The 24,241-nt window shown below is 41.8% G+C and overlaps 1 protein-coding gene across 1 annotated transcript in view; it reads right to left on the minus strand.

The window, feature by feature from the left end:
• The window catches only part of LOC119165167 (venom metalloproteinase BumaMPs1), a 26,830-nt gene extending 2,973 nt beyond the window's left edge, over positions 1-23,857 (minus strand). Inside the window, exons 1-12 of the mRNA XM_075870905.1 lie at positions 23,701-23,857; positions 21,331-21,503; positions 18,912-19,004; positions 16,564-16,702; positions 12,965-13,116; positions 9,119-9,190; positions 8,908-9,035; positions 7,408-7,460; positions 5,232-5,340; positions 4,709-4,876; positions 1,475-1,616; positions 404-553 (exon numbers count right to left, since the gene is read on the minus strand). Of these exons, the coding sequence (XP_075727020.1) occupies positions 404-553; positions 1,475-1,616; positions 4,709-4,876; positions 5,232-5,340; positions 7,408-7,460; positions 8,908-9,035; positions 9,119-9,190; positions 12,965-13,116; positions 16,564-16,702; positions 18,912-19,004; positions 21,331-21,503; positions 23,701-23,746 (1,425 nt within the window). The 5' untranslated portion in view covers positions 23,747-23,857. The remainder of the gene's footprint in view (positions 1-403; positions 554-1,474; positions 1,617-4,708; positions 4,877-5,231; positions 5,341-7,407; positions 7,461-8,907; positions 9,036-9,118; positions 9,191-12,964; positions 13,117-16,563; positions 16,703-18,911; positions 19,005-21,330; positions 21,504-23,700) is intronic.
• Between the last annotated feature and the right edge of the window lie 384 nt (positions 23,858-24,241).

Below are 24,241 nucleotides of genomic sequence, written 5' to 3' on the forward strand. Positions count from 1 at the left end.
AAAAGTTGTTAATTATTTTTAATTATGGCCTTGAGCTTAGTTATTTATATTAAATCTAGACGTTTAAGATAATTCAAGGGTTACGCGTTATTTACAGATCACATAAGTTAGAGGTATATCGATTTATTCGTCATCCAATTTCAAGGGCGTAATCGAAGTTGGCTATGAAGGCACACGTGATATATTATAAATATTGAGTGAAGCTTTTCTTGCGTTGCTCTGACATGACGTTATCAACAACACCTAATTTGTTTTGCCATCTCGGTAAATCGGTTCCTTCAAAATAGGGTCCTTCAAACTAGCCTATGTGGGCACGTACGTCGACTACGCCCACATTATGGCTCATAAAGCTTACAAAACGTTCGAAATACTTGTTGCATATTGGGCGCTTTCAGTTTCTTACCTTGGTTGCTGTGCAGTGCATAAAGTCCAGTGCGTGTGTGAACGTGTATCTAATTGACCTATACGTATTGCAATAACCGTCATCGAAGCAGTGCTGTCGAACAACTGGATATTGACACTTTACCATGCATTCTGCCATACGGTCTGAATTCTGAAAATAATAAACAAAAATATAGTGAGCTCTAAGATGTGCCTTGCAGAACGATGATGGAGTGGGGAACAGATTCACGTAGAAAAGTAAGAAGTGAGCACATTAGACTTTATGTATTGAACCTGAGTGCACAAAGGTGAGGCAAGTTGCACAGGCTGCAGAAAAGGACCCAAAAATGTTTCGTGTGTTAAGATGGCCACAAAATGAAAGAAAGCGGAACGAAGTTATATCGTAGTTTCGGCCAAAAAGAGGCGAAGGGTAATGCGCGCAGCAATTCAATATTGATTATAAAGAAAAAAATAGGCGAGGGAAATACACTATAAAATAAAGTGAAACCTAATATCAGTTTGCTGATATTGAAAACGTCTTTCTAAGCATTTTAGACTCACTGCTTGAAGTAGGGTATAGTAAATAACCCACGATGTCTACTATAGCGCAAATCAAGTGCCCGACTCGCACATTAAGAGCGTGGTAAAGCTCGCTAGCTCTTGTCTAATGCTGGTTAAAAGTGGACCAACTAATGTCTAATGCTATGGTGCAGTGCTGGCTTTCTGTTGTTATAACAATGACATTTCCTTCAATGAATTTCTGTCGCGAAATGACACTCTCTGTATTTAGTTTTTTTTATTTCCAACAAGTATTTAGTATAGCATAAGCACCTCTGAAGCATACAACAGGAAAACTTTTTTTCTTTTTTATTCAAGCGTAAGGTGTTAGTTGGGCAATACAGTGCCACCAGTTTCACTTAAACTTCTAGAAAAATAATTTTCAAAGCAGTAAAAATATCTGCTAGTAAAAGTGACAATTTTGTTGTCACGAATTTCAGTTGCATGAGCTCAGAAACGACAGAACCGCTATATCTAAATAAACACAACGTCTAGGCACTCGCATTTCTCAGAAAACGACGAAAGCTTCACTCACCATGTCAGCGGTAACGTTTCGTTGGTTCGGAAAAACACTTTTGCAGAATTCGTTTGGTGCTACGGACATACCGGGATACTTTCCCGGTGCCGTGTGCCCAGTGTTGCCTATGCTCACTCTCCAACAAACTTCTCCTCGCAATCTGTAGAGCATACAAACACGACTGTTATTGCTTTGTATTTTGGCGGCAACGATATTAAAGAAAGTACATGCGCATCTGGTGCGTCATCATCTTTGCTGCCTGTTTTAGTCCACTGTATAGGACGAAGGCCTCATGCCAGTGATCTACAGTTCACTCTAACCTGCGCGAGTTGATTACATTTTGTGCCTGATAGCTTCGAGACTCCCATTTAATTCTCTTCTTTTTCCAACAGTGTTTTTCATTGCCTGGTAACCAACGTGGCGCTCTTACGGTCCGCCAATTGTGTTCCCTATACGCATCACGTGGTCAGCTGAGGGCGACAGTTATAGCGCGGAAACAGAACGACGACAAAGAGACAAGAAGGACACGAAGGACACTTGTTTCTATGTCGTCGTTCTGTTCCTGCGCTATAACTATCATCATGTCATGCCAACTAGCAGCCCAAGCTGCCACACATCTAGGTCAGCTCAGGTTCGTTTATTTCGCTTGTTGTCAACTAGGACATCCGATGCCCCTGTTTTTATGTTTCCTGATCCAATATGCCGTGCTCCGATTTCTCTACTTTTCTCTTATCATTTTTCTTTCCTTTGCACACTGAATGGTATTCAACCTTTTCTGTAGTTACCTTGTTATACACCAGGTTTCAACCCCGTAGTTAGAAAGCACTGTATGCTGCTCATGCAAACAAACAAACAAACAAACAAACAAAACTTGTAAAACAAGATATGAAGCGTGAGAACTTGGGCAAGTCTGTAGGACATAACTGATTGTACCTTGAAGTAATTTGAGCGTAAGTACGGAAGCGAAAAAACAAAGGTAGAAAAGAGATGACATCGCTGACATTGTTTCGCAGTGATAGTTAACTGCACCCTTCTACGCATGCCCGTTCTCTTCTTTTTTCACCTATATATGCAACACCGCTCCATCAAAGTCAGCGCTTTTTTCTATCCTTGTATTTTCGCTTCCGTAGTTACGCTGTAACTACTTCTAGGCTGCGCTGTTCGTACATTCAGTTCTAACACAAGCAAGCAACAGGCCTGTACATGACATGCAGCACCTTCGTAATCAAAGTCTCTTAGGCTGCCAATTGAAAGTATACATTTGCGAGGTTTCTATACTGCACCGTGAATCGTCATCAATTTTGCGAAGCAAAAAGATTACGGTTTACGGTCATTACCCATATGCAAGTGACAGATGACGGTCACTACCCTTATGCAAGTAAATACGGGCATCTAATATAGTTGCTCACTTTCTTGATTCTATGGCGGAGGATTATTTGGATGAATAATTATGGTTGTGCCCTTTGTACTGGGCGGGAATCTTTAAACTACATTCGTCACATAATTTACATCGTGGGACACCATACTCAGAGCTGTGTGTGAGTGAATCCTGGTAAGGAATCTATTGGTGAGCTTGAGTCGGAGTGAGTCAAGGCTGAGAAAACATTCGGCAGATCCCACGTACCCGGGAATCGACATTACGCGAAGCATGCTGACGGAAGGTGACCGTGGTGCAATTTTTTTAATTGAGCGACATGTCATAAAACGACGTTAAGTATATGTACAAATGTTTCACGCACAGCCCCGCCGCGGTGGTCTAGTGGCTAAGGTACTCGGCTGCTGACCCGCAGGTCGCGGGTTCGATTCCCGGCTGCGGCGGCTGCATTTATGATGAAGGCGGAAATGTTGTAGGCCCGTGTACTCAGATTTGGGTGCACGTTAAAGAACCTCAGGTGGTCAAAATTTTCGGAGCCCTCCACAACGGCGTCTCTCATAATCAAATGGTGGTTTTGGGACGTTAAACCGCACAAATCAATCAATCAAATGTTTCACGCACATACATATGTTGAAAAGTTGCAAATGTTTATATAACCAGTTGTTTGCACTTGCGCAACGATTCCAACTGAAACATGCGTATTAGCAACACCAGAAACTGATATGAAGCGCTGATGCTCGCGAAGATGCTGGCCCCACAATGCTACATAAATTAATTTTGGTGCATGGCAACTAACCGCACTTGACGTTAACAAGACTGTATCAAAGGAGTACATATGTAATGTTTATAAAATTGGGTAGGCAGCACTGCAATCACTATTGACGTTTCAAAAAGATTAGCGTCTATTTGAAAAATAGTTCCAGGACCTGGCTGTGGTCAAATGCTTCATTGCCACGAAGAATGCTTGGGTTTGATTCCAGCTGGGACCCTGGCATTTATCCTTTGCATTCGTCTGATAGACGCTATTGATGTCGGGTATTTCTTAACGCTCACGCGTTAAAATTACTCATGTGTGTTCTCGTCGTTCCTTGGTATAGTTACGAAGTGTCAATCACCTGTGGCACATACCGGCATACCAGTGGCACATACCCGCACGTGGGTATGTGCCACTGTCGGGCGGGAAGTGTTTGATGACGTACGCGACACGATTGTGACATTATTCATGTCTTGACCAGCGTGCCATATTCGCCAAACCGTCTTACCCTCCCATGCTAACATTAGTTGACGCCAAAGTAAGCGGGTGACGATTTACGAGACTGGATTGTGACATTATTCGTGTGTTGACCGGCGCGTCATATCCGTTAAACTTCCTTATCCTCACATTCTAATTTTAGTTCCCGCCAAATTAAGGGGGTGACCACGAGAGCAACCAAACGTAAGCGACTAGAAGATAGATAGATAGATAGATAGATAGATAGATAGATAGATAGATAGATAGATAGATAGATAGATAGATAGATAGATAGATAGATAGATAGATAGATAGATAGATAGATAGATACGCTCAAAGTCGCCGAAGTTTGCTAAGACTCGCTAAATAGTTTAAACCATTTAGTGAGTCTGACTCCGAGTGAGTCCTGAAGAGAAAAAGTTTAGTGAATCTGAGCTTGAGTGAGTCCGATTTAGAAAAAATTTGGTGAATTTGAGTTCGAGTGAGTCCCAAGGGCAAAATATATTTCATGAGTAAGTCTGAGTGAGTTCTACAGTTTCTGCCGGCCCATGCCTGAAGCGATTTGGCGTGCTCTGAAGGCACGCCGATTTGGCTAGAAAGGCTTGATTATGCAGTGTATACGAGAAGGAAATCGAAAGTGCCTCACACTACAAGATGCTGAATTTGCTTCAGACTGCACCATGAAAAACGATGGTGTTTCGCTCCTCCATCGACGTAGCTCATGATGTGACCTTCACTCCAGAGACATTTCAAGGATCCTGGGTCTCCTGGAATCGATGGCTTTGGGCTACTTTGATCGTGAGAAGCGCCGAGCCTTGAAAGAAGGTTTTGGGAATTTCGTTAGATTTCTCAATGGTGAAAACGCGCCACTATCGAAGGAAATGTGAAAGAATACGTATTGAGAAGTTGCTCAATAATACCGCTATAATGTTATGTACATTTAATGCTTCTCTTTACCTTTTAGACATGAAAGTATTAACGCTTTCACGAATTCACAAATGCTCACACGCACACATTAGAAGACCTATACAATCAGCTAAATTCAAGGTGAGAGGACTCATATATAGACTATCAGCGGAACGTAAATGCAATTCCGTGACATCGCTAACCGGTAAAGCTGGGTATAAAGGTTCATGAAGAGCTCTAAAGCGCTTGTTGCAGAAACTTACACGTGACCACCCTCGTGGGTGAGCGTGTGCATTCCGCTGTAAGTACCAGCGACGTCTTCACCGAGGGCAACGAAGAACTTGGTGCACAAGCCGCCTACATAGCCTAGTCCTGCGAAAAAGAAGTTGGTTTGAAAAAAAAAATTCCTTCAACATGTAACTTATTTCAGGGCTGCACATCGTGAATTGTTGTTTAACTTATTGGGAAATATGAGTGCAAGCAGATGGTTCCACCCTCCTTCTCCTCCTCTACAGCTACTATACTATACTTCAACTACTACTGCTAGTACTAGTACTGTATAGTACTACTATACTACTTCTTTCACTACTATACTACTTCTTTCACTACTCCTGTGGTGTGGGCCAGTATATCTTGCCTAGCCAAATAAGAAATACGCAAAGTCAGTGAGACCATTTTGCAAGCCAAGGAATCGCAAGTAAAAAATAAAGCAAAAGAAAGAAAGCAAGGTGACTTCGTGCTAGTGTTGCAAACAAAGCCTGAAAGAGATGTGGAGATGGGCAACCATCTCTATTTTCTCTTTAATTTTATTTTTCTCTTTCTGTTTCCAGTTTTTCCTGTGCTTTTTTATTTTTTAAGTTTTTTTCTTTTTAATCATACTCATATTTTTTTCTTTTTTATATATTTTTTTCTCGCTTTTTGATCTTTTTTCTCTTTCCTCTATGTCTCAGTCTTGTTTCGTTTTCACTCTACCTCCAGCTAGTTCATTCTATTTTTTTGGAAGGCACTAGTTCTTTCTTTGTATTTTTTTAGGGCATTGGGTTCGGGCTAGTTGGTACTGATCCGTTACTTATGTAAACGCTGAAGGCACGTACGTAAGACGAGCGAAGGACACAGGGCAAGCGCTTGGACTCTGTCTTGGTCTCTCTTTCTCTTTCTTCTTTTTTTCCCTCCGTCCTCCTTTTCCTTTTTTCTCGTCACCGACCTCATTTTCGTCCACAGTGTGCCGTATAAGGCTATGCTAGGCTCTGTCAGCGTGCCTGGATCGTTAAGTGGTACGGCACTCCCCTCCGGATAACGGCTACGTGGATTCAAAGCCCACGTCGTCAAAAACGTTTTTGCCAAAATCTTTCTTTTCTCTCTCTCTCTCTCTCTCTCTTAATTTATTTACTCTTCTTTCTTCCTCTTTCTCTATATCTGCCCTCGTTTGCTCACCCATAAAAGTTATAGAGTCCCTCGCCGGACAAGTCGACGCACGTGTTCTGGGAGAGAAACAGAAGAGGAGGACGCAGAGATAGCGTGTCACGGCACTTGAGGATGATAGTTTTCTATCGACGACCAATGGCATAACGAAAGCCCTAACTACGCTCTAATAACAACTAATAACAGAAATAATAATAATACACGGGGTTTTACGTGCCATAACTGCGATGTGATTGTGCGGCATGTCGTTGTGGAGAGCTCGGGAAATTCCGGCCATCAGTTTTGTTTAACATGCACCCACATCACCCTGTACCGCTGTACATGTCAAGAAGATAGTATAAATGGGAGAGTTGAGTGACAGTTTAGAAGCCCCACCACACAAAAAATAAATAAACAAGACATTCTGGGAATTGTTCAATGAGCAGATGTACGATTTCGGAGGAGGTTCGCAACAGAATCGAAAGTTGAGCTAGTTGGATATGCATGGTATAACTGTCAGTTCAAGCGCACGAATAAACAGAAAGGAAGAAAGGACAAGCGCTTAAAGACAAGCGCTTAAAGACGCTAGAAGCGTCTTTAAGCGCCTCTTGTGTCGCCTCAATCTGTATCAGACCGCTGCAGCCGGGGTCGAACCCTCGACGTTTGGGCCAGCATTCGAGCGTCGTAAGCACTGTATCACCGAAATGAACATGGCACCAAGTGAATCATTAGAATTAAATCCGCATTGCATACAATTATGGCGGAACTGTTATAAAGCTGTTTTATGGGAAAAGTTAATGAAGACCAACAGATATTGAAGCCTAGGAAGGTGTATACGCGCGTTGCGCTGTTTTAAGTGTATTGCTGTAATTGCTATTTCAGCAGGTATACCTTGGACGAAAACACTACTTGCCGCCGGCAGATACCAAACCTACAACCTACAGATACCGGACAATTTTCGATAAATTCGGTAAATGCCATTAGTTTACCGCTTCCAGCAGTTTGCTCTGTCACCAGTTTTCTGTTAGATAGGCTTACCTAACACATTCATGTTCTTTTTGCCGTCTTTCTCTAGGGCGTATGCATCAAACCTGTGAAGAATGAATAATGCTGAAATTAGCGTACGCAGCCAAAAAGCTTGGTTAAAAAAAAGAAGCGACAAAACAAAATGAAGCAACACACCTGTATGATGAAGCAAATGTGGGACTATATATATATATATATATATATATATATATATATATATATATATATATATATATATATATAATTATGTATATATATATATATATATGTATATATATATTAACTCTCGGTTATACACGCCACTTCTTCATTTAAATGACGAAGTGACGTGTGATGCGTCACTGAAGTGCGTGATGAAATATCATCACGCATCTCAGTGACAATAATAACACTAATAAATCTTGCATAGACAAAATATTTGAGATTGATTGATTAATATGCGGGGTTTAACGTCCCAAAACCACCATATGATTATGAGGGACACCGTAGTGGAGGGCTCCGGAAATATTGACCACCTGGGGTTCTTTACGTGCACCCAAATCTGAGCGCAATGGCCTAGGGCATTTTTGCCTCCATCGAAAATGCAGCCGCCGCAGCTGGGATTTGATCCCGCGACCTGCGGGTCAGCAGCCTAGTACCTTAGCCGCTAGACACCATACCTGATGCTACAAACGTTCATAGAGTGCTACGCTTGCATTCTGGGAGTAAGAAGAGATAGATACGTTTCACGCCAAACCACAACACCGCATCACATAGCAAGGATGATTTTACCGATGATATTGGTTCATATTTATTTCATTCGCCCCCTTTTTGTTTTTGTAGTCCTCGAAACGTAGCGCGAAATGACCTTGCTGCCCCATGGCTCAGTTTCTTTTGGCGTTTGCGATTTACGTGTGCGAATAAATATTCGTTACAATATCTACAATACAGGGATTGGGAACATATAAACAGCCTCATTAAACATAAGTGTAATGTAACGAGGTGATTGATGGTTTCCATTAAGCTTGTGCAAAATAAATAGACGGGCCCTCGAAAAATTTTCTTTCTTCATTTATTTTGAAACAGGCCAATTCACTGTACTAGTCCTTATTTATTTATTTATTTATTTATTTATTTATTTATTTATTTATTTATTTATAAGTACCTCACAGGCCTCTTCGAGGCCTGTGAGGTACTTAGGCGATACAAAATAAGACCAAATTGAGTTAACATCAAGAACAAAGGGAGTACACAGAAGTACGAACAATGTAGAATAACATAAAAAAACAACGGTAAGCGCAGAAAAATTATTCGCAGTACAAAACTGGTCATACGTATGTCGCGTGAATATGCAAGTTTGAAGCAAAAAAGGAAAGCAGTGTCTCTGCTGTAGTGGCGTTCCCGATACGTACAGGGAACTCAGGAGTACGGCCAGGCCACGTGGCATGTTTTGTACTGCAGGTTATTTTGCAATAAAAGCATTAGTTGTGGCGGCTTTCAACAGCGAAAATGAGTACGAAACAGCGTACTTACCCAGTCATCAGAAACACAAAGTCGGGATGGCCGTATTCGTATATTTTGGCATAGACGTACAATCGAAACGCCTCCAGAGTAGACTGACTTTCCAACTCTTTGCCGGTACCGTTCCTGTAAGTGCTAAACTGAAGAGAAGATGTATGCGACCGAGGTTGGTAAGAGTTCTCAGGAACGCATTACGTATCATCCGAGGAAGATTATTACTTACGTGGTCTCTCTCAAATCCGATGAGAAGAAATTTCACCCTTGGGCCACTTGTGTCCGCATACCTCATGTTAACCTGCAGAAGGGACACGTTTTAGTGCATAAGTCATATCAAGAGATGAACTGCTAACCCATAGTTCAGACTAACTTTATTGTGATTATTTATACATAGCATCACGTGCGATTTGTGCATCTTTGTCAAACTGCACAGTGCTACCTACTTAAATGAGCTAAACAGGGCCATCCATGTAAGCATCGAGTAGAATATTAAACGTGTGAGAAGCTTCGACGTGTCCACCTCGCGTTGATTTCCGTTTCTATTCGTATTAAAAGCTATGAAGAACAGTATTTGTTAACAGGGATGCTTTTAGAGGCAACGTTTTCCGGCTGGGTCGACTAAAATATTTGTTATAGAAAGGCGGTCGTCAAATATCGATTGAAATTAATATACTTTTAAATTTGTGCGGGAGCTATTCAACCAAACGTTTTCTACATTTTGGTACCGGTAAAACACACGGGACATGCTAGGGTTGCATTTGTTGCGTGCTAACTCTAAAATTAAAAAAGCGAATAAAAAGCAGTGCATCACAAGTGCATCTACTGTGACAAGTACTGCTTGTCAAGTGCAAGCATGAATTATCTTTATTTACAGAAGTATGTTAAAATTTGGGTAAATATTTTTTCTGTACATAGAGATATCAATCTTATCAGCTACATAATGGCGAGTCATGCTTATTCAAGGCCAGTTAACTATTCTGAATACGTGACTTTTTCGTTCAGAAACCCGATCATTTGCTCAACACCAACGATATGCAAGAATCACATGAGCTTAATTTTTAATGGTTGTCACGTTTTGATACGAGGCATAACCAATATTTATGCTTTGAACCACTTCATTCCGGATTGGTAACTGATGACAAAGTTTGTTCTGCGGAGCTCTTCTAGGCCTGGGCCCAACGACAGGCTAGTGCCCATCGTATGCCATGCTTCGGTTCCCAGATATGCCCATAGATGGCGTAACTCCTCGTGTCACGGCAGAGTTCTTGTTTATGCTTTACAGTGACTTTAGGTCATGGACCACTCAGAATAGACCTTGAGGAGACAGATATATCCAAAGGAGGTTATCTGATTTATGGCTAACATCAAGCGCGACTGAAATTCAGTCTTTTGCAATGTAGAGTTGCTATACTTCATGAGAAGTTAGACTAGGAGGTATGATAAGCCGCCTGATTAAAAAGCACAGTATCATCAAGCATTTATCGGACGAAGCGGTAGCCGCATCGTTAAATGGAGAACAGCAGCTAGAGCGTGAATGGGGCCTAAATCACTAAGCAGAGGCAGGTGTGGCTAGGGTCGTCCTGTGCCCTTCTCAGTGCATCTCTATACTTTACAAATAACCTAATAACAGACGTCCATACAACATCACAAAAAGAAACTTGAGAAAAGTACAAGGCACGCATAGGATAACCGCAGCTGTACTGCTTCTGTAGATTTCACACTGGGTGCAACTGGGATGTGAAGTCGTGCTCTTCGAGCGCATGACCTTCTCGGTGTACATAAAACCAACGCACACCGGACGGTACTTGCACTTCCCCTCGAGTCACCCAACTGCCCACAAAGCGTCCGTGGTTTTGGTGCTACTTTCGCGAGCAAGAGCCATCTGCATGTCAAAAGGCGATAAAAGAGAGAAGAAGGGACGGTCATAAGTTATAACTATAGTGCCTAGAATATACTAGCCACTATATTATAGCCAAGCTTAGAAGGAACGGATACATGGTAGCTTTCATCCACTGTGTAGCACGCAGCATGTCGAGAGGTCAAACACCCCAGTGCGAAGACAATCCTGCGAACGACACATGTGACCCCCTCCCTCACTTGCGACACCACCGGCTGCAATAATACCAAAGAGACCAGCCCAACGAGTCATCATCCCATATGTGCCGGGAACTAGCGAGCAGCTCACCAGGGTCCTCAGAAAAGCTGAAGTCACGGTAGTTCATAAGCTGACTTGAACGCTCACACTCTTATTACCATGGCCGAACGATCAACGATCCAGGGAGGAACACCAGGGCGTGGTATCCCTGTGTCAACCTGTTGAGGTGACCTTTTAAGGAGAGTCAGTTACGGGTGGCATTTTCCAGTTTCATAACCACTTAGAGAGATGATTGTTCAGCGAGCTACATAGGCGAGAGCAAGTGCTTCCCGGAAAGAATACGCCAGCACAGGAACGACGTCAGGAAGGTGGAAGTGCAACGTGGTGCCCTTGCAGAGCATTGGGAAAAGCACGACTTCGACAGCGTTTGTGTCATAGAAACGAAAATAATCTAGAAATCAGGCTCTTGCTGGAAATACACGCACATACAGCACACACCAGTGAACGTGAACCGGCCCTTAGGAGCAATGCCTCCGAAGTGAGAGGAAAAGGCAATAGACGAAGCCTAGGACAAGGCACGTCGACGCTTCTCTGATGAAGGGACCAAGCCGGTCTCGAAACGTCGGGTTTTCTACAAAATTGTGGCTGAAAGTAATTCAAGTTCCTTATTTCTTCCCAGCCAGAGAGACTTCTTTCAGAATTTTTATGTTTATACCTGTAAAAGTCTTTGTTTTCTCACCGCCCAGCGTTAAAACGTCTTCCTCCGGAGCCATCGAAGAGGGCGGCGATCTACGGTAAGTCTCGAAGCTCGACCCGGCATTGCTTTGCCCGAAAAGAACCTAAAATTTATATGAAATAACGTCTTTTTTTATTGCGACAGAAGTTGTATGGACACTCTCGGCTGAATTTTACCACCGGCGTCGTCATCGTCACTCATTGTATGTATATACGTATCCATATATATGTAAACGCAAGAAAGAAAAATAATCCAGAAAAAGACCCACGCGGAATCGAACTTGGGGCCTATGAATCGTGAGGGCGAGCCGTTAACCACAGAGTTACGGAGAAGTTCCCCCTTCAACGTTCAAATGGCCAGCAATCTATGTCTACCACTTACCGCTGCTGACGGGCATCGTGGGGGGAACTACCGTGTTTTCAGCATTACCAGCAAGATGGCGCAATGAGCGTGCGTCGCCGCATTGTCACGACGTGGTGGCGCATGATCTCATCTTCCACGCGTACTTTGTGCCACAGAGAAAAAGGGGCGACGCTCAATCGCACGCCCTTATCTCGCGGTGGAGAGGAATGTACGTCTTGGCTGGCTTTGGACTTTCATTGGAATGATTTTGTTGTAGTTACCGGGCGCACAAAAATCACTGCAATCGTTGCACAGTCTCCGTTTGTGAAAAGAGCTAGCTTTTCAGACACAGCGAAGTAACAACTGAGACGCTTATTCGCGTTCATCTGTACCTGTGAGTACGTTTCGTGCGTCATTTGTGGGTGAGAAACGCGGGGCACGTTTCGATCTGCTTGCCATTCTAAGCGTGACCTTCCAATTTGTTGCTATCGCGTTCATTGCTTCGCCTGTGCGGCAAAACTGTGAGTTTTTTGTCATCTAAGGTTCGCTTAGGGTTGAGCTAGGGTCCAAAAATATAAACTGGCATATTCGGTCTCTTCTTCTGAAAATTCGATCAACAGCGTGATTTTCGTTTCGAGATTGAGTTCAGTTCGATTTCATCATAAGAATAAGGTCAACATTCCTTCTCGCGTCTCGTCTTCAGAAGTCAATTTTTCAAAACTTACATCAACTTTTCCACCGCGTTTTGAAAGAATATGTTTTTTGACCTCAAAAATTTTCCTCGAAGCCTTCATAGCCGGGAATGCTAATTACACCAATAAAAATAATTCACAATACGCCAAAATTTCTGATGGCAGCCATTACTAGTTCGCCAAAATAAAATACTAAGTGGTACTCACTGAGTTAACATGTACGCAGAGGTAAGTTGTTAATTCCGCGCTGGTCTTGAAGTGGCCGAAATGTAGAACATCGGTGACAATGAAAAGTTCTATTATAACTTCTTCGGGAACGACTTCAGTGCCAGAACTCCTCTCATTCAGGGTCAGAGCATCTGCATCAATGTGCGAATATGACAATGTAGAATATTTGAAAGCATGTTACAAGAAACAAACACAAATAATCTATGCACAGCTAATTAGTAGATATTGTAGCGTAGCAGTGATTCAGTGCTTGTAAAGCTTGAAGCCGGGTCCACTGCGTGCCAGTCCAGTATTTTACCACTGAGCCCCGCTGCAGGCCCGTGTGCTCAGATTTAGGTAAACGTTAAAGAACCCCAGGTGGTGTAAATTTCCGGTGCCCTCCACTCCGGCGTCTATTATAATCATATGGTAATTTTGGGGCGTTAAACCCCACATATCAATCATGAGACACACCGGTGCTTGGAACTTGTTCGCAAGCTTCCCTTAGGCAGGCTTGATTTCGGGAAGAGAATTGTGTTAGTTTAAGTAATAAAGCGCTTTAGAACAGCAAAAAAACAAACATGCGTCACACAATGCAAATAGCGTAATTAGTGGGTCGTCCAATGTTCGAACTCATTACAAAAGCTTGTTCTTGATCACCTATTTACTGTGGCGCATACTCACATTAGGAATAATTCCTCATTGTCATCAGCCACTGCATGAACAATCGGCACAAAATTTCTTGCAAGTGTTAAGCGGATACCATGCTTCTGAGAAGAATGACGGAGGATAGCATAGCGAATGCCGGCCTACTATCCAGAAATTGTTATTATAATGCCGTAGTGGGTTCCTAGCAAGGCCGCTCTTTTAGCTTTCGCTGTGACTGTGCTGCGCCTACCGCACAGGTCTGGCGTGTTTTTTTTTTTTTTGATCAAAACGGTGCATAAAACATTTTTGGCATGGGAAATAGCTTTAACATGTACATGCTCTTTTTCAGCCCTTTCGCTTGTAGAACATGTCACTTACAATGTAGCACACCACAGGTATTTTTTTTGTATGACACAGTGGCACAGTATCCTACTACATATAAGTTTATTTGCTGAAAATTTGTCACTGTAATGATTGATTGATAGATTGCTATGGGCGGTTTAACGTCCCAAAACCACCATATGTTTATGAGAGACGCCGTATTGGAGGGCTCCGAAAATTTCGACCACCTAGGAATCTTTAACGTGCACCCAAATCTGAGCACACGGGCCTACAATATTTCCGCCCCCATCGAAAATGCAGCTGCTGCCGCCGGAATTCGATCCCGCGACCTTCGGGTCAGCAGTCGAGTACCTTAGCCACCAAACCACCGCGGCGGGACTCAGGGAGCCCTGCCCTACATGTGGCGTTGCATCAGCACCACGCACTGAACTAAGGTGGCCAGACGGCTTCCGTTCAGGAGTGCATCTTTGCACTGGCACTTCAAGAAATAAAGGAGGCGTTGTACTGAAAAACTGCCTAAGGTGCAGAAAGCCTGCACTGAAGGTAGTGCAAAGACGCGTTAGGTTCGTAAAGCTTTAGGAGGACTGCAAAGAAGGATAAATACATCAAAGTGTTTCCCAAAAATAACTAGAGGGTACTCTAGCGCTACGATCGTTCAGCGACCATGTGAATGATGGGCAGCACATCGATTTGCCTTGTCTTCGTGCTTGAGGGCTGCGAACGAGCTTGATGCTTCGTTTATTGTGCTGTTGCTTTTTTGTTTTGTAATGAATATATAACGAATAAAAAAAATGAAACCGTTTTGAAATTTGTCACTTGATTTGAATTGGTGAGCCAAAAAGATTGATGTGGTGAAACTTAACTGATAATCCATTGGTGATTGTTGTTTCATCACAAAGCAGTTTCAAGTCACAAAATTAGTGAAACGGCGACAAAATTACAAAAATTGCGCCAACACATGCTCTACCCATCATTTCCATCCTAGCTGAAGCGCCATGCATTGCAGCTTTCACAGACACTAGCGCCAGAGTTCCTTCAAGTATATTTATAGAAAACTCTATCAATAAAATAACTCATATGAAAAAAGTGGCTTATTTCTTCTTTCAGTTCATGTTGCAGAGCGTAGCAAAGCATCACGTGGTCCTAAAAAACAAACATGATATGACACAAGGTGACGTGTTGTCGCCCTGTGTTGTCTCTCTCTTTTTTTTTTGTCTGTCATACCTACATGGCGGTGCCTTACACCATGAAGACGTGTCGACGAGCCCCGCTGCAGCCTTATTAGAACACATTTCTCCTTTGATTCACCGTAGATGCATGAGAGAGTGTGACTTCTCTCCATGGACTGGCACAACTTTGTTTCGTTCTGAGTCAGTAAAGGTTAGCCTAACCACGGACGTCGTAGCGTATTGCAGGATATCTATTTTGTTTTGTTTTGGTCTGCACTTCCCGCCCTGATTTTAATGAAGAACATGTTTCGTCCTTGACTTTTGCTTGACGTCACCTCCGTATAATAGGGTGCAAGATCTACAAAATGATAGAGAAGATATTGGAAGAGTGAAAAGTACAAGCGATAGCGCCGACGCGCGAAGCGCTAGTTTTGTGAAGTGCAAGATAATTGACATGCGCAAACTTATCTTGGCACGTGCGGCGTATTTTGTAGCAGAACTGTTTATTACTGATTACAGTGCTTGCTTCTATCAGCTACAATCACAGGCTCAAAGAATCAGCAGCTGATGCTTCGCAGCACTGGCATTAATAGCGGAGGAGAGGGGAGGTCTAAAATGGCCCTAGCCTTCTTTCTGCTCAAGTTGGGGGAAGGGATGTACAGAGCTTTCACCTGTCCCTTACCCCACTCCTACCCTCTTCCTCTTAAAATTGACGTTTCAGACATCATATTTTATTAGCCTGATTTATATGAGCCTTTTAATGGCTGGTTATTTCGTAGTGTGTGGCTGTTTTTAATATACATCGCTCGTGTCACACTATTGAAATCAAAACTGCCGTTCGAGCACCTTCACTGACTCATTATAGCACGCAGCAATTACGCGAGTCGGAAACTCATGCACAGTATTCAATTGTACTTGGAAGCCTGAATTTAATGTTAACTTCATTAACCACAAACGAACGTTTACTTGTGAAAACAGTCTGGCCTCTATGGTGAGATGTATACGTCCCCTCACAGAATGCGACGCGTGAACCACAGGACAACAAGAATGATACCCAATGTCCTGTGGATCGCGCATTCTGTGTACATGTGCCATGCTGTGTAGACGTGCCGACCGGCCAGCACCGCTATTAGTGTTGCTAATACCCATTTTGCTTTTGGCATCGCTACACAACAGTACACATGCGTCTGCTTAATATGTGTCTTTGCGTACAGCGTTTGTTCATCTGTTTAGCATCATTTAGTAACGTGTGGCTCAATGAAAAAATTACAACATAGTCACCTTCTCTCCTTGTTTTGCATAAGATCGATTCCCAGGGTGCGTAGGCACTGCCGAATTTTTTTTTCAATTTGGGCTTGATCAGACACCGTACGAAGCGTGGCATGCGAATAGTATTTACTTACAAGACGCCTTCGCTTGATATTGCACTCGTTCTCTTACCTTTTTCAGGTATTGCTTTCTCAATGTCGAACATTTCTTTCTTCTCTATTTCGTGTATCATGTGGGGAATGAGACCCTCTTCAGATCTCTCCATTGAGAGCATTGGCTCGATTCTGTGGTGGGGCCCCACCACACCTTCCTGCAAGAAGTGACGCAATGCGCGTGATATAGGATTGCGTTACCTGACATTAAAATGGTAATTCAATAATATATTCCGCTAATAATGTGTTTCCACGGGGTGCCAGAAGTGAATACTGTATGGATCAAAACGAAGTTTTGTGATCTCTCGTGCAGACTGTGTTCTACCGCAAATTTTCCACTAAATACACTAATGGGAACTATTGCGCTTGTACATGGGAGCTGTAACGCCCGGCGCTTCAGCGAGCATGGAAATAATGGGTAGTACACGGATTTGTCTGATCATCGTTATTCCGGCTGCGTTTTACTTTGCATGGCTTGGACCTGTTTTTTTTTCAGCAATAACATTAAGCAAATGTTCTGCAGTTTCACTTCACCACTTTAACATTTTATGCTCACCAATTTATATCTAGACACGATGTTAACAACGCTTTGTTCTTTCATTCGAGAAAAAACTAAAACAGTGCAATAAAATGTCGCATGCGCGTTTGAAACCCACAAGCACAAATACTAGGCAAATCCGTGTACTACCCATCATTGCCATGGTCGCTGAATGATCGCAGCGCCAGAGTTCCCTCTAGTTAACTTTAGGAAACTCTATGGGCTCCACCTTGTATACTGGATTCCGAGGACTGTAAGTACACTGTAAAATTTTACAGCTCTTGAGGTGTGCGTCGTAAATACACTTTGTAAAAATACCGCGCAGCAGCTTTTCTGCCCCTGACAAAAACACAACATAATATAAGAATATTTGACGTGCGATAACACAAAAAGTGTAGAGAACGAAAGCAGAGAAATTTTAAGGGATCTTCTTTTTTCTTGTTAGACACAACAATAATTAAAATTGGTAAGAAAAACAGCTAAAGTATGGAGGATGTTAAAGCTGAATATGGTAAACTTCCAAAGTATGGAGTAATTGAGGTGAAATTGTAAAAGAGTAAAGCAGAGGAAAAGATGACTTCCCGCTAGCAGAGTTCTTCGAACTTCGAATATCACGTGATTTACATAACATCCACTAGAAATAACTTCCCCTATACTTTCCTTAGCATACTTGTCTGCTTCTTTTAATTAGTGTTATGTCTGTTATAAGAGGTTGAGGCGTTTTCTAGGTGCCTTTGTGACTGCGCAAAATTGAAAAAAAAAAAAAAAGAATGATGGTTTGTGGATATCGGTCCTCAAATTGTCTGAATGAATCTTGGCATTCATACAGAATTGTGCAGCAGTGTTAATGTCCTCTCCTTTGCCCTCCCTCTTTTATCGTTCTGTTCTCTTTTCCTGCTTCCTTACCGAGGTTTAGCCAAACAGATATTGTCCTGCTTAACCCTCGTGTCTTGGCGTTTCTGTTTTTTTCTTTCCTTCTTAGTTTTAAAGGAAATCTCTAAACACAACGCCAGTGGAGTGTGAAACAGATTAAGGCCGCATGTTTTGAAAGCAGCAATATCCTTTGGATTACTTTTTTATGAATGCGACATTATCGTTAGTATGTTTTCATGTGCCCATGGGAAAGTATTCCGTAAGGAGAACTCTTAAAACATTAATAAGCCCATTTTAGATCATTATTGAAACTTTTCTTGCTGCTGATTCGCGTTTAACGACACATGGTATTCCTGTGTAGAAATGAGAGAGGCTTCATGTAAACGTTCTTCAAAAACAAAGGGCTCATGTAATGGAACACTAAGCGTATGTATTGTTCATCCATGATCAGTTTATCCATAGCAAAGTTATGTTACAGTTGGCCTGATCACCCTGGCAATATGAACTTACCTTTGTTTATTGCCTCATTGTTTTGCCAAGAACAAGTATGCTTGCCCAATAAGTTGGTAGTTCACTAGTTCACACTGTAACGCACTTTTGAAAAAAAATATTTTTTTAATTCGTGGTTTATTTGTACCTTTGCGATCAAACAGGTAATGCGAAATCGCTCAGTAGCTGTCAAGAACGGAACACAACCTATTTTGCATCACTTCTTCACCTATTCTTTCTTTTTAATCGTCAGAGGACAGAGCAGAGACCATGGATGTGAGAATGTTATCGCATCGTTTCTCTTTCTTTGTTTTGAACATCCTGCGTAATCAACTGAAAAAGCGTATAGGCCGCGGCGCATAATTTGTATGTACGTTACGTCATTATCATTTGGTACTGACGAAACGACGAGGTGCAGTCAGAACATAAAGGTTATGTGCAATAGACGAGAAAGTTTTGACACTTACAACTTCGATCCCGTCGTCTCGTTTTGTGACGTGGACTGTGGCAAGTTGTTTTTCGTCTTCGTGCAGATTTCGCTCCAGGTCTCTCCCGTCGAACTGGGAAAGCAGCGATTGATTAAAAGTGATAGCATCCATCACGAAGTTCAACGTCTTGATGTTGCCAATATTGACCAAAGCGTGCGCAGCACAGTGAAGTAGCTCTCGGAAAAGTTTTAGCTGATCGTGATTTAACCCCTTCGAGGCACTTTGTGCAGAATTGCGTACACCACTTGTGATGCGTACACTTGTTCTTGCGTACACCTCTTGTCAAGTAGCGGCTTTGAAGAAGCACGATGCAGGAAAGATTGGATAAGCTAAAGCACTTGCGTAATAAATTTGTCTTAATTTAACTTCATTTTGCAGTGTACTATTGCATAGGAACACTTCGCTGAAGACCCCACTTTATACGACGAGTCGATGACAGCGCTTTTCGTGGTATATATATATATATATATATATATATATATATATATATATATATATATATATATATATATATATATATATATATATATATATATATATATATATATATATAAAGTGTTTCTCTTAGTGTACGTAAGAATATTTTGAGCCTGAAAATTTAGTTAAAAAACAATATGAATAGTTCATGATAAATACATGCCCAATAGACGCTCAACTGACAAATTATTATAAATCACATAAATAGGCTATATGACAATATTACGGAGGCAATATACGCATACTTCTTTGAAATAACATTTTTTTTTCATTTTGACGCAGTTGCAGACAGTTCTTCACGAAGGGCTTTCGAAAGGGTGAAAGCTCAAAAACCAGACAGGGTTTGATGTGTCAACTGTAATGATAAGTAAAAAAGAGAACATAGAAGTGTTTTTTTTTTAAATTAGCTTAAGAGATAGATCACTGAAGTGGCTGTTTCAATGACCTGTCAGATGAAAGTCACAACGGAACATTCGTAAGTGAGCGTGTGTGACACCGCTAATACAATAACATTTCACTAACTACTGCGTGTTATTCGTTTATTGTAAGAATTGTTTTTATGTGATTGATATGCACTTCACTGTCGAGGCTTAATCATGGTTTGATATAGTTACCAAACGTTAAGTCAGAAAACGTAAGAAAGTTAGAACACGGACCTTTTGGCAAATGTTACTTCCTGATCTCAAAATGATATATTCAAAAACGTCATCGAGCACGGCAGACCAAACATTATCTTAAAGAAAAGACAAAGACAACAGCCTTCAGCAACGTCAGCGCTGCTCAACGACTGGCTGCTTTCGGAACGTTCGACCTTCAAGCCAGATAACGACAAAGGCGCTGCTGAAGTTTCTGTGGTAAACCGCACTCGCTAAACAACTGTGACATTGCCGTGCTTGAGTGTGTGTTCGTTTTCTGTTTTCTTCTCTTCAACCACCCCCTTCCCTCCTTTTTCCCACCTTACCTTTTCGCGTCCATTTTTCTTTCCCTTTGCAGGGTAGCAAACCAAAAATATTCTTCTGGTTAACCTTCCTGCCTTTCACTCAACCTTATTCTCTCTGCCTCTTTCCAAAAAAATTATCACTTAATTCTGTTACTTTTTCTTAAGGAAAATTACAATTAGTAAATTTTCTTGTGCCATGATCTATAAAGTGACTGTCGATGCATACACATCGTTATTATCCCAGTGCTATAAATGTGCATTATGCGTTTTGTTACGGATTTGGACAACTTTTTCTCACTGTAAACAGGAAGTGTAAACCTTTCACAAATTTATTAAAGTTTTTCTAATAGGAGGAGCTGAGTAAGAAGTGTTAATTTTAACGTGATGTGTTTTACTGCTAAAATACAGAGCCCATGTGTCATTCCAATGATTTGGTGGTATAATTACTCATATTACGGTTAATATTATTACTACTACTAATTATTACTGTTATTACCAACATTAATATTACGCTTATTAATTGAGCCTTATTGAACTTTTCGCGTGGTAGTGGCCCACTGAATGGTCTATAGCACCCCAGCTTCCTTTTTTTTATTCTTTTCCCTTTCGTGCGTCTATTTCGCTCTTCGCTTTCTTTCCCATCTCTATTCTCCATTCTTCCTTCCCATAGTGCAGGGTAGCAAACCAGGTGCTCCAATTCCTGGTCAACCCACCTGCCTTTCCCTCATTTTATTCTCTCTCTACACTTCATGCAATGTACTGCCAGTGTTTTTTGTGCTATAATAATGTATAGACATACGATCGTATATAAACCTGCCTAAAACGACGTGAAAGTGTCATAAATGTTTTTTTTTACTTCTCAGTTGCTTTAGCGTAATGTCACAAGCATAATAACACAAGCGTGCAAATGCGTTGCGCTGGATATTCATCACTAATTTTCAAAGCCGCTTTGTACGAGTCGCATAGCGAGAGTGTACTAACAAAGTGTGTCACTTCGTGGCCGTCCTCGTGTTCCAGGACTCGGAAGTTTCGCGCCGCCACCGACGCCTTTCTGAGGTTAAGCGTCAGTTGATCATGCAGGTGCAACACCATTCTTCCATCGGCTGAACGTTCCTCCAGTAGGCGTGGGTAAACCAGCCTCGGTTGCGGTATCCCTGTGAAATGCACAGTGAACAGCAGATTTTCACACACTGTTGCAGCGAGAAGCGTTATGCGATGAAAACACCTACTTTTGGCAGCTTACTTTTCCGCCGCCGTCGATATCGGTCACCGCTATCACTGACGTGAAAATAAAAAGTAGACTGGATGGAGTGGGATTTTGAACCATCTCCTTCAACGTGAAAGTCGACTATTCAACAACGGAGCCTGTCCAGGCTGTGAACTACTTCACAAAAGGCCCTATACAGGTGTCACGTTGACAGGCAATCCCGTTATCGGATGATATACAGCGTGCTACAAGTGTGAAATGACAATCAAGCGTCGCGTCATGCGAATGTTTTATGAGTGGGATGTTTAAAGTTTTACACCTAGTACAACAGGCAAAGCCACATTTTTTATCGTCATTAAGCACGGCATAAACAATGTGCACGTAATGTTCTACTTATGCCCATTGGGCATCTAGCTTCTAAGCGAGACAAAAATAGAGCAAAAAAAATAGAAAATCGATAAGAAAGGAAGTGATAAAATGTATTGATAGAGCAAGAGAAATAAAGAAAGAGAAAAAAACAGAAAGAAATATGAAACGAGTGATCAAGAGAATGAAATCGAGGATGGGGAGGAAATGGCAGAATGAGAAACAAAAATACACAATGCGACATAGGAAAACACAAAGAAAGGGAAAGAAAAAAAAACATTAAGGCAGGCAACCAAGCTTCGCTCTTCTTACAGGTTTACGACCATTAGTGCGAAGAAGTCTTAATTGTTTTTATTCTTTCTGGTTTAGTAACAACGAGTTGTTTGATACGAATTTTCTACATATAAAGAAGAGGGGGGTCCCTTTTTAATCATCTTATGGGAGCGTCAAAGCTTATACACTCTACATCAGTGGGCCATGGTCATGATAGTTATGACCATGCCAATTTGGCCATGGTCATGTGGGTTTTTTATGACAGTTGCTGGACACCCGATATTGCATTCCAAGAACTGGTTACTTCACACAGTTTTCACGCCTCTTGGTCAAAGAGGTGAATGTTTCTAACTGTGCGTTTAGAAAACACCGACTGCGCACTGAGCACACAAAACCGATCTAACGCTATATGACGAAAGTTCTTTGGAAGTTTGGAAGTTGAAGTACTCAGGGATATTGCAGTACTATCCTGTGCCAAGGACACTATTTAACCAGTAATTGAGCGTGTCTTATATTTTGGGCCGGGTGAGCGGAGGCGAAGTCGACTACCGAAGGTGCAGAGCACGTTTCCCCCGTTATTTTACCTTATGAGTGAAATCGTTTATTCACTGGTGACGCGCGTTATGATCAACTGTCTGTAACTACTGCAAATTGACACACTTTGATTTCGAGGTTTTACAAACCAAGTTTACGGGAAGGGGATGATATTATATAAATGGAAACGCATTTTACATCAAGGCATTTTTACAAAGTAAATTGTAATCTATTTACCAGTCATGCGACATTTGTTAATTAACCAAATTCAAAGGCCCACTCAAATCACATGTGATAGTTCTGAACTAAGAACATGAACATTAAAATGGTAAGACAATATTTTGAAGTTCAAGCAGCAGCTACTCTCGTCCTACGCCTCTCTAAACACTGCACTACATTCACCAAAGTTATTGCTTGTAGCAAAATATTTGCAGAAGTGATTTATATATAAAAAGAATTTTGGTGACAGGGCTGCTCAATTTACCATTAGCATCGAACCTGTGATCTCCCTTTTACTAAAGCGCACAAAAACGGCAAGTGTATATAAGTTGCGCCCCAAAATGAGGACGTCATGTAGCAAAGGGCAATGTCCAGGGCTGTTTCCTTAGATGGCGATCAGCGGCCCAAGCGAATGGGCAACTTGAGCTGCTGGGAAGATCTTTTATCCTTGTACAGATGGAAGCTTTCTCTCCCTCACACACAAATTCATAGGCACTACTGTGAGGTATTCTAGCACTGTGAGGTATTCTAGCACTTTTGAATAGTTTCTCCTTATTTACAGCTGATGACACAGATTGACCTCGCGTCCGCAATGTCGGCTACTCGGAAAACGGCCTTTCTGTGAAGCACAGAGGAGTAACGAGAAATTGTAAGGCAGTTCATATGTACATATGATATGGCTCGCCTGCATGCACATCTACAATATGACAATACATATCTACAATTTGTACTGGGAAAGCAGTGCTTCTTACCTCTAGCGGAAATTGCAACCAATGAAAGAATGATTATGCGCATCATTGTGAAGAACTGCTCGATCACTTCGTTGTTAACAGCTTCATTTTATATGTGACGAGTGACTGACATTTCGTCGCCCGCTTGACTTGCTCTACACGTGCGATCCTGGTGCGGCGCATTTGCGAGTCACTCGAAGTCATCTGACGCAGTGGCTTTTCTTCTCTCTTGATTTGGAGGCGCAATATTTTACTGCGAACAAGGTTTTTGCCGTGTAGGTTATTTATGCACTCGAAGTTCATTTGAGATTTACTATCAATGATCATGGACTTCATTGAAACTAAGCGCTAATGACAACCTTGGAAATCCAACGTGCATTATAAAACTGTATCATGGAAAGAAAAGCACGCTTATACTGTAATTTACTCGTTATTACTTGTATATTTGGTAGTTACACATACGCATTGGGAGATATCTGGTTTGTATGTTAATTTTAAAAGACATATCGAAGCTCATTTATGATGGTTACTATTGAGCGACCTATCCGCTTTTTCAGAACTT

The sequence above is a fragment of the Rhipicephalus microplus genome, chromosome 8 (genome assembly GCF_043290135.1).
Source record: "Rhipicephalus microplus isolate Deutch F79 chromosome 8, USDA_Rmic, whole genome shotgun sequence".
Classification (NCBI taxonomy): domain Eukaryota; kingdom Metazoa; phylum Arthropoda; class Arachnida; order Ixodida; family Ixodidae; genus Rhipicephalus; species Rhipicephalus microplus.